Below are 11,309 nucleotides of genomic sequence, written 5' to 3' on the forward strand. Positions count from 1 at the left end.
TTATCAGAAATATTTGGCAAATCATTACAAGTCACCTTATGTTTATTTGTAAATTATTTCTTAATTAGATAACTTAAATTAAAAGATGTTGTGTGAACATAAGTGAGAAATTATCTAATACCACTTATAAATAATATAAATAAGTACATACACTAAGAGATACAACAAAAATTTTATATGCCAGGTTCTTGAGTTGACTAATACTAGCTGATGAGAGCAAGTGCTTTTTAAAAATGGATTTGAGCCTGAAACCCCTTAATAACTGGATTCTCAATTGAACTGCACAGCAGTCAGGGACTCTGACAAGTTTACCATTATGAATGTTTTGTTCACTCATCAGCAGAGAGATGCCCAGTCCAGGGCTATTTCTCACTGTATGCACAAAGGCAAGAGAGGCTGGGTCAGGACTTTTAGACTCTCATTTCAGTCACAAGATATTTTGATTTTGGGAACCACAGAATTTAAACTGACAGGGAAAACACTGGCAAATCAATGACAAATAGTACACCTATATAAGTGACAGTTTAGAAGGTGACTTGTTTGCATTGTGCCAGAAATCTGATCCTTCCCTTGGCTGAAAAAAGCTGATGCCTCCCTTCACTATGAATGAGTAATTTTTGCAAAAAAAAAAAAAAAAAAAAAAAAAAAAAGAAAAAAAAAAAAGAAAAAAAAAAGAAAAAAAAAAGAGAAGTTGAATACTGAGGTAGTGGGCATTTGTCTGTAAGACCATATTTAACAGTATTTGCTATACCAATCTGTCAGGTTGACTCTGCCCTCTCACCTGCACCTGTGCCTCCAAAGCATACATTTCTTTGTCTTACTCTGATAAATAAGTGGAAAAAAATTCTAAATGCATATTTTAATAGCTCTGTGAACACCAGTTTATAGTAATTTTTCTCCTTTCTTAGTTAAGCCTAATCATCAGTTACTGTAGGTCAGCTTCATTTTCCTTTTCTGTTCAGAATCCTAGACTGCTAAAATGATCATTATTAATAAAGCATTACATGTGTGGCATTTTAATAAAGCTTTTAAATGGCACTCAGAGATGGAGCATATTGTGTCTACAAAAAAGTAAAGCATTAAAATTGCTGCTGTTACTTGCCTAAAGGACTGCAATTCCATATTGAACTTGCAGCCTCCTGTGGCTGGGAAATGCCTCTGTCTCACAATTATTCATGCTATGGTATTTTCAACACCACTGCAGCCCCTAAACAGTAACACTTCCATTTGACAGTACTTAGCAAACCACTCTCATCGCTTAAAAACTGGTCAGCTAAGAAATGCTGACCTGTCAGGGAGAAAAATTCCATGAGCCTCTAGTAATGTGAGACTTCAGACATGAAACTCATTTTATTTTAATAAATAAGAAGATGGGCAAGCCATTTGTCACATTTAACTGCTGATGTCAGAGACACAAGAAATCTGTTTTTCAGACATCCGTTGTAAATATATTTTACAGCGTTCCTGAGTTAAATTCCCTGACAAGGAGCATTTACTCTCTCAATTGGTTTACTGAATCAAAGGGAGTTTCCTCCAACAGAGGCATATGTCAAAGGAAAACAAATTCAAATTATTTCAGTCACTCACACATAGATTTCTCATTTTCACAGCTGGTTCTCTTTGCTAATGAACATGCAAGGTTTGCTTATGCTTCAGCACTTTCCTGGGAAGTGCTTATTAAACACTGAATGGCTGCTTGCCTGTGCAACTGGAAGTTGTGCAGGACTGAGTACTGTGTTAAGAATATTCAACTCACGCTCACATCCATAAGCCTAGTCCTCTACCTGACAAACATGAGTATAAATTTATCAAATATGGAATCTTATACCCATCAGGAGTATGCAGTATCAGCAGTGGGTCCTAGGCAGTAGGCAAAATCCTTGTCCTACAAAGAACTGCAGTTTTGTATCAAATGGTTAGGACTTACTTGCATTTAAATTAAATAAAGTGCATGGGAAAAATGAACCTCTAAGCCATGTTTTGGATTTCAAAAATCCAAAACTGATGTGCTCCATTACCCTGAAGAAATTTCAGACCTTCAGCACTCTCAGATACTTAGAGGCATATTTTAGACCGTATCACTCTTTGGAGTGTGACACAGAAGGACCCAAACTTTTAACAGCAGAGCTGCCTTGAATGTGCTTGGATGTGTAAGATACATATAATTTCTCCAAAGCTGTTACTACTAATACTAATGCTATGAAATGAAGATAAATGGAAAGACTCTGTGAATGTGTGCTCTTGGAAAACTGCATGAAAACAGTTATCTCAAAAAGGAATTTTGGACTAAGAAAAAGTCTACAAAGAAGGTGGGGAAGGGAACAAGAAAACAAAAAAAGTAAAACAAATGCTGTGGAAATAAAACTGGATCTTTCAAGCACAGTTGCTTAGGTCAAAAGACATTAATTGTCAAGAAAAGCTGATTCCTTTGAAAATGTATTTTAGGAGATGTCAATGGACAGCTTTGGGCTAGAGAAAGAAAAAGAAGAAAAAGGCTGTGGTACAGTAAGGACTGTAAGGATAAAAGGCTGGTTTGGACCTTCAGCAAGCACTTCAGCTTACCTTCTTCCCAGAACCATGATCCTGGGGAAAAACAACTGGAACAATAGGAAAGAGATTACAGAAATTTATGGCATGCCATTAAAAAAGCAGTTCAATGTGTCTGTTGAGGTGAAAGGGAGAAAAGAAACTAGTTAAGCTCTGTTATTAAATTTTACTTTGAAAGTCTAGAAACAGGTTTCCTTAACATGTTTTATCAAGACAGAAATGATGTAAAGTGAAATGGAGGTCTCTGTTGAGAGGCAGGAAATGTGATCACAGCAAATACAGATTTGTAGATCTGACCTCAACAGAATTTGACAAAACCAAATCAAAATGAAACAATAAAAAAAGAGAAATCTTCCTAGATCAGTTGTAATGAACAAGATGAACAATTCTATAGACAATTTTCTAGAAAATGTATTAGGTCAAAGGTAGACCATGTCTACTTGGATTTCATTTAAATTATTGACTATGTTGCTGAAAGGGAATCTATTAGCCAAGACAAAAAAGGAGGAAAGTTGTAAATAAGTTTTGTGGAAAGTTCAGTGGGAGATGGATTCTGTTGAAAGGAGAGGCTGAGGGTTGGTCATTGGTGGAGTTCTTCAAGAACAGCACTGACATACTTTTAGGGTCAATATTGTGCTCTCTACTTTTATTACTGGATTTTTTGCAAAGATTACGCAGGTCATAAGGCCATTTCCCTCTGGCATTGTTGAGGAATGCATTAAGCACAGACAGCTCCGTGTGTGCAGCTGCAGATTGATCTCTGGGTGGCAGGACCCCAGGCAAGACTGTGAACTGATGCCCTTTGCATAACAAAGGGTATGGGGACCTGTGGCACGGCCTGGTGACCAGACACAGAGACACGGCAGGGCTGAGGACTCCAGGCTTTCCCACGCTTACCTGTGAAGGTGTGAACCCCCAGGGTTTCCTTGGCTTGGGGTCCCATCTTGGAGGCAACCACCTCAAGCTGTTATTTTGCTATTGCACCGTGATTACATTTTTTTTAAGGATCGAAACATCTAAGAATGGGCTATGGGAATTCTGGGGTCAGGTGGGTAAGGAAACCTGATGTGACTGTGTGAGTGTGGGATGTGAAGCTGGGAAGAAGCCTTGGTCCCAGCTTGGGAGGTCCAAGAGGGACTGTGCCAGAGCGACTCCTGGATGGTCAGACAGTGAAGCTTCTTTAACATGAGGTGGGAAGCATTGTCACATGTGAGGAGGCCTGGATCTTGAGGGATGGAGTCAGGGAAATGTGGTGGAAGTTCAGCCCTGGAAACGCCAACTTCGGTGCCTGAGACCTGATTCAAACCACTGCAGACGAGGACAGACAAATGTATCCTGCCTGGATCCCCTGGAAACTCCAGAAAAATAGAATGGAGACCTCTGGTTCACCAAGGGGTGACTAGGAGACACAAAGGTTAGAAGCAAGGTTTCTGGGAATTAATGATACTGTGCAAGCTCTCAGAAAATACCATGCACAAACTCTTTTTCAAGAAAGATTATTCAATACTGAAATGGAGGCACTGCTCTGCTACCAGAATGAGATGAAGAATGGCGAGTTTATTTTATGTCAGCCCAGATTATCTAGCATAAAAAAATAAAGGTTGGTAAGAGATAGGAAAGTCTATTATGTGATGGAAACCTGCACCAAGAATGGAAAGGAAATGCTTAAGCTAAAGCAATATTATTAAAATTACAATGCCACACAAGCTGTCAAAAAAATAAATGTATGCTGGAATTAGAAGAGGATGAAGCATAGAGGACATCCCTTAGCCATTTTTAGACCATACAGGTGTTGGCAGAGCTTTTTACAAGTAGTGATAAAAGCTGAATTCAACAGAATTACTTTGTGAAGAGGAATACAGTGTAAGAGACTGGACAGTGGACTGACACTCTCTTCCAGCTGTGTAAATAATTTGTTTTGTTTCAGTGAAAATTTTCACAATTTTAAAAATCCATTTGTTTTTTTCTTACCACACCAGATTTCAGTCAAGTCATTTTCAGTTGTAGAAATGTAATAGATGTCTTCTCCATTTTGACACCATTGAAAGTGTGAATAGAATGAACTGATCACGTTTCTACGTTGTCTTAGATATCTCAAAGTACCTAGAAACTTATCTGACATATATCAAAGTAAAAACAATACAGAGAGTTTCAATCAGAACAAGAAGAAGAAAGTCAAAATAAGTGTAAACACAAGAATGAGTCTGCTGAGGAGACGTTGATTGGTTAGAGTATTACTTTCCTGCTTTACTGAAACTTTCCTTTTCATAATTTGTTGCAAAACATGTAAAAATACTTAAACTAATTTCTTTCCTTTAGTCTTACCTTCACAGCATGTACTCACCATTTGAAACAGAGGCATGGAAGTAACAATGAGAAGGAAAACTGTTCTTTCTTCCTCTTTCATGGGATGTTTTTAAGCTGTTTGGTATTCCTTTGAAGACTAGAGCACCAGTTTACATGCTGTGTATTTATCACTGGTGTGGAGGGTGAAACACTAACTGCACACCATACTCCCTGCCCTTTTAAAATATTGATGAGTAACCATCTATGCAGCCTCATAAAGTATTAACTCTTTAAGTGGGGAAGATCTCTGCTTAACAGCATGGCACAAGCTCTATGTGATTTAAATGCCACACAACCCAAAGAGTTTCAAGCTGTTTATGTTAGTCCAATATCCAAAATTACACCTGACTTTGAACCTCAAGTAAGCAATATTACTCTATTGATCCAGCAGGACAGGTATGTAAGCTCAGTCTTTGTGATTGATGTGGGGATATTCATAAATGAAGTTCACACCTTGAACTTCAATGCTTAATCCTTTTATTGGCTTCCTACTCTTTTCAGCTTCCATTTTATGTACTGCTTATCAGGTTAGCTCATGTTGGAACAACTGTTGCATCTCCTGAATTGCCACACCTGAATTTGAAGATAATGGGCTGCATTTCCCTGAATATTGTCCACTAGGTAGTCAGTGTGGGAAAGTGTCAGATTGAGGCTGACTCATTTATTTTTTTAAATACATACTCCGGATACCATATATATTTGGAGATTTAATTTATCTTTTTCCTTCAGTTTTTTAGCTGCTCAAATTACCAAGCTGACCTGAGTGTGAGCAATTTCTCTGACCCATGAATTCGTGGTTCAGAGGAAAATTTTGAATCCTTCCAAACATGTGTGATTACAGAACAACACAATTATAGCTGTATTTTAGCAAATACAGTAGACAGAAATGGGAAAACTGTGGGGAAAAAAATTGATCTTCACAGAAATCCATCAATATTTTCAAACAAGTAACTTTTACATGACAGATGGCCTGCTGTGGTAGGGGTAGGACTTGATAAACCCTTCTGAAGTATATGAGAAAGCCTGAAAGACTTTTAACATATTGACATGGAACTCTAATATCTTGAAGATCAGCAGTGCTAATCTATCTTAGTGGCACTAGCTCAAACATTGTACATGCTCAGGTATCCCCTAAAACTTAAAAATGCTAAAGGAATTTTCAAAGATAACCTTTTTCCTAGGAATACCCCAGCCATTGCTCACAGAAGATGGATAACAACTTGATTCATAACTAAAGAAATGAGCAGAAGTGGGTTCTTTCCTCTTCGTATACAAATGCCAGTAAGATAAAACAAGAATAAAGTTAATAATAAAGAATTACGTGCCAGCTACACTAAAACACAAAGAAATCATGCCATGTGTAGGATTCCTTTCTTTGGACACATATTTATTCAAATTTTAGTTTTCTTTACAAAATTCCAAGGTACATTTAGATAAAACACATCAGGAACATGATCGCTACTTCCACTAGATTTCTGCTTATATTGCTAAGTTAGTGGTTAAATAAATATGCAATATGTCTTTAATTGCTACCATCCAGAAGAAATTTTCCCTAAGGATTCATTAACTAATGACTTCCTCCCTTGCTGAGTTGTAAATTTACAAAAGGCTTTGGCAAACTAGTAATTTGCTCTCTTGGAAACCAGATGTAAATGTCCCAAACAGGTGGGAGCCAGAACTACAACTACATAAATGTAAAAAATTTAGCAATTGCAATTTTGTGGTAGCCTCCTAAAGTCATTCTCCGGGTAAACTTTAAAGTATCCACTCGAGTCATACTGAGGTGTGAAGTAAATGCTTTCAAGAGCCAATAAATTAGTTTAATAAATTAATTATTAGTTCTGCAAGATTCTTAGCCACTCAGGCTCTAGGGTTTTTAGCACAGTAGCAGTACATAAAGTACCACAGGATGGTTCCTTGAACAGTCAGGGCGTGCTCACCTGCAGCTATGCTCCTAATCCACAGGAAAAGGTGGTGGGAGGCTTTAGCATGTGTTTAAGAGTGAGCTGCTTGCCTGCAACAGAGGTGTGTGACTAACACGAGAGTCATCCTTCCAAATTTCAGCTACTTGGTGGCAGCCTGAAGTTCTGCCTCTCAAACTCAGCTCTAGTCAGAAGTTGCTGCACCTGCTCTCTGTCATCTTCTAAGTGCACTCTGGAGGGTGAGAGATGAAACTCATTTCTGGACTTTAATATGAGCAGGGATTATGTGCCACCAATGTCTATGATTGCACTGGACTGGATGAAGCTTGCAGCTATTAGTTCTACATCATTTTTTTCAAAATTGCTAATCTGCTGAAGTGTTTTCAAAGGCATTTTGAAGGTTGCTATCCTCCATGTTGGTTCTGTTTGTATATTTGGAGTTCATAATAGGTGGAGAATTTTGCCAGAGGAAAAAAATGTCAAGTTTGAAGTGTTTTGCCACAGAAAAAAGTCGTTGTGGGCTAATTAGATACTGCACAAACAGTTTTGCAGTAAATGCAGTAGACAAGAACTTGTTAACATGGGCACAGAGAGTTCCTGAAGAAAGCCTAATTTCCTGCGAATGACAGGATAGCTCCCTCAGCATGGGACATCACAGGATGAAAGCACTGACCTATGCTTCTGTCAGACTCTAGTTTCTGAAGTACCTTAGGAGTTATCTTAGAAAATAAAATAAAAAAAAACCCCAAGCATAAACAGTATCTTTATGAAATCACAGAATTTTTTCCATCCTCCTGTTTTCTTGGACCAAAAAAAGAAAGCTTATTATCCCAGTAATCAGAAGGCTCTTTTGACTCTATCTATTGCAATGTCAATACATCATGCTATCTGATCATATTTGCAATTCTAAAATGTGAATACACAGATTATTTGTTTGCTAAGAATATCTCTATCCAAGCAATGGAATCAACTTCATGGTCATAGCTTTTGCATATTCCAGTGTATTTCTTCAGATGCTCAAAAGACTGAAAAAAATTGATGATGATAATGTTTGATCATAAACTAGTTTGCAGCCTATTTGTTCTCCTGCCAGATGTGCCCAATTCCTGTTGTCATCCTTGGAAGCGCACGGGCGCACAAACAGCAAGAGGGAACCCTCTGAGCAGCTCTCCACTTTCTCAGAATTTTGGATCCATGCCAGCCTGTTTTGGGAAGAGCACTCTGCAACCCAGCGGGAGAGTCCCTCAAGCACCGTTGTTGTCACCAAGGGGCACATGGAGCTCCTGAGCCACTCTGGCACAGGGTGAGGATCCCAGCTGGGATCACGGGGAGCACACAGCCCACCATGCACAGCCCACAACACTCGAGCAGCTGGTGCTGGCAGGGCAGTGAAGCCTGCAGCTACTTCTGGGACCTCACTAGGGGCAAAGGTTTCCACTGCCCATATAACACTTCAGTAATTCCAGAGAAGGGGACTCAGGGGGGTGGGATTTAGGTACCGTATCCTTTTAGAGCCCAGGCTTATACCAATAATCCATTTACTTTTCATTTCCCATGAACCAGGGAGACTCCAGTACCACTAAATGAGTACAGTGAATATTGTATGCTTTATTACTGGAAAAGCTCCTCTCTTTTAAAGAGGTTGTATCACACAGGGAATACCTCAGCTCTCCTCCTTGGAGTACAGCTTCTGAAAAAACATGTAAAATAAAAAAGCCCAAAGCCCGCGTCAAAACTCTACCCACACAGACAGATAATTTGAACTCTCCGGAAAGTGGAAAGCTGTAACTGCAGAATAACATAGCAATCTTTCTATATTAGACCCAGGCAGCCACTGCCTTTAAACACAGGCCGGCACAAGAGCTTCCCTTGTCAAGCAGCTGTTTTGCTCACACCTCCTGAGGCTTTACCCACCTGTAAGCTCCTAGTGACAAGAACCTCCCTATTTTTACATGTGTACACAGCATCACTATGAAGCTCACAGAAAGATCTGTCAGGTGCTATCATGGTATCAACCATAAGTAACAGAGGATCAGTGAAAGCATATTATCCAACTCAGCTGCAAGGAACTTTGATTATGTAAGCTTACTACTTTGCCTTTTGCCTCTCTGTCTTCCAAGTAACAGCCTGGCAGTCAGAAAAACTTTTCACATGCAAGTCAATTAAAAATTCAGAGGCCATGCCATTTGAGCTGAAAGCTGATTTTCAGTAAGGTAAACTGAACCACATTGAAAAACTCACAAACAGAAAAAAGGCTGTGAAAACAAAAATCCTTTTCTTTGTGATGTACACGCGTTGTGATAAAGCTGTGACTTATCTCCAGCTTTAAGAGACTCATTAAACAGTGAAAGTTCACTGATGAGTCTGCCAGAGAAGTAAACCCAGGTGAAATACCCCAAGCCTCCAGACAAAATTATTTTCTCTGAACCTCTGAGGAAAATAAATTTTTCCAACAAAAACCCTTTAAGTGATCTGATACTTGGTGTGAAAATAGCAAACAATGCCCGTTGACAACGATCCCCTCCCTGAGCCCCGTCACTAGCCCAGGATGTCACTGTAACGAGGAGAAGAAAACAGGCAAAAATCCACCAACCCAAACATGTCAGCAGGCAGGTATTTTCCCAGCTCAGACTCCTGAGGTGACAGGCAGAATTCGGAAGCAGGAGTGTCGGAGCAGGCACCGCAGTCAGAGGTGGCTCATTGCACTCTGCCGCTGCTCCTGGCACAGGGCTCCGAATGAAAATCAGAGCAATACATCTCTTTTCAAAACAAAGAAAGAGGGGAAAAATAAATCTCATTCTCTGAGTACCTTTGATTCCTGGCTGGTAGTTGATGCTGGAGAGGGGGGCTGCTCCGTGCTCTCCACTTCATTCTCTTTCTCCACACTGTCCACGCTGACTTCAGCCGTGCTGCTCGGAGGAATCATTTTACCTCTAAAACACCGCTACTATCGGGGGAAAAAAAAAAGCTACAGATGGTTCTTGCTTTTTTTCATTTAGCGTCCTCTTTCTTCTCTGCTCTTCTAGAGCAAATGAACTCCGACCGCTTGGTTTCACTATATTTGCCAGACTAGAATTCTCTGGATTTTCTTTTTTTTCCCCCCCCTTCTCCTCCTCCTCCTTCTCCTCCTTCCTCCCTCCCCTTTGCTATGCGATTGTGCTGCGAGGGAGTAAGTTACCGATGGTTCTGTAGGTCAGTTGTGTGCCTGCTTTCCCCCGGCACTCCTCCCCTCCACACGAAGCCTGGAGGTGTGGAGCAGCGTCGTGACCGCCAGCCCCACCATCAGAGGGCAGTGAGCTGAAGCAGCGAGCCCGAGCCACGCACACACAGACAGACACACAGACACACACACAGACACACACACACACACGCATGGCACTGGAGGGAGGAGTTGTGTTTCTAATGCTGTGAATAGCACTGGAGGAGCATGTGCTGTCATAGTAGTGAAAGAAAGTAACGCGTGCATGCACATGCACACACACACACACACACACAGAGGCCGGCAGTGTGTATGAAATTTGGAAATATTTTACCTTTTAACAGACTGGTGAGGACAGAGTTGAAGGGTACCCTTATATTCTTTCATGTCTTTTACTGAAGAAAAAGAAGCCCAGCAAAAGGGTTCTAGAAAAAGAGGAGGAAAATTAATCTTTTTCCTTGTCCCAGAGAAGATTATTTTAAATCCTAGCTATTCAGTGTCTCTAAGGCTCCCACTTTGTCCACATCCCAAACTCGCTAGCAAATGACAAGACAGAGTCAGGGGAGAGTTACCTGTGGATCCACGTGTTCCTCGCTCCCCTCCCAGGCAGGGAAGCCCCGCTCTGAGGCATGCACACGCAATCTGGGTCATCTGGAGCTCCCACTATCATGCACATACTATACCTGTAGGTTGTCATAGTGACAACACTCCATCAGACAGCAGCAGAGCAGAGGCAGCCATTGGGAAGAGCCTGTTGGCTTCCCCCATGCCGTCATTCCTGAGGATGCAGCACCTGAAGTCATGCTTGGGTCTGCAGTACTGCTGGCAGAAGGTCAGTGTGACTTTGCTGTCTGCCTCAGATTGCTTTATATTGCTTGAGGTTTGGCCTCTGATTTAAATCTGCTGCAAAGGTGCTTGTCAGCTCTCTTCCCTGCTGAATTGAGGTCTGTATTGTGAAGGGTTGAATGGATCTGCTTCCCACCAGATACGCTTTGCTGAGCGGGTGCCACTCCATATGGCTGGTGGAGATGACTCCTTCATTTAAAGAAAACAGAAAAAAGCAACCCAAATATGTTTCCAATAGCAATACTTACATCCTGGAAAGTGAGAAAAAAAACCAGTTGTTCAGTGGATCAGTACAGGTGTTTGGAGGTGATTTGATGGGGTCTAAGTCAGAGATGTGCCTTGTAGCTCTGGGAGAGGACACCAGATTCCCCTCTGGACCCATCCCTTAGAAACACAATTGTTACTTGGAGCTGCCTTGCAGGCCCCCTTCACCTCAAATAATCAGTGTG

At 40.7% G+C, this 11,309-nt stretch overlaps 1 protein-coding gene across 2 annotated transcripts in view; it reads right to left on the reverse strand.

Annotated features, from left to right (window-relative positions):
• STAC (SH3 and cysteine rich domain) overlaps nucleotides 1–10,713 on the reverse strand; it is a 72,804-nt gene extending 62,091 nt beyond the window's left edge. The window contains exons 1-3 of one of the 2 annotated variants that reach the window (XM_058037756.1): nucleotides 10,698–10,713; nucleotides 10,349–10,439; nucleotides 9,625–9,762 (exon numbers count right to left, since the gene is read on the reverse strand). In XM_058037756.1, the coding sequence (XP_057893739.1) occupies nucleotides 9,625–9,741 (117 nt within the window). In that variant the 5' untranslated portion in view covers nucleotides 9,742–9,762; nucleotides 10,349–10,439; nucleotides 10,698–10,713. Of the gene's footprint in view, nucleotides 1–9,624; nucleotides 9,913–10,348; nucleotides 10,440–10,697 lie in introns of those variants that run through there. The other variant, XM_058037748.1, reaches the window with a different exon arrangement.
• Between the last annotated feature and the right edge of the window lie 596 nt (nucleotides 10,714–11,309).

The sequence above is a fragment of the Melospiza georgiana genome, chromosome 1, assembly GCF_028018845.1.
Source record: "Melospiza georgiana isolate bMelGeo1 chromosome 1, bMelGeo1.pri, whole genome shotgun sequence".
NCBI classification, from domain to species: domain Eukaryota; kingdom Metazoa; phylum Chordata; class Aves; order Passeriformes; family Passerellidae; genus Melospiza; species Melospiza georgiana.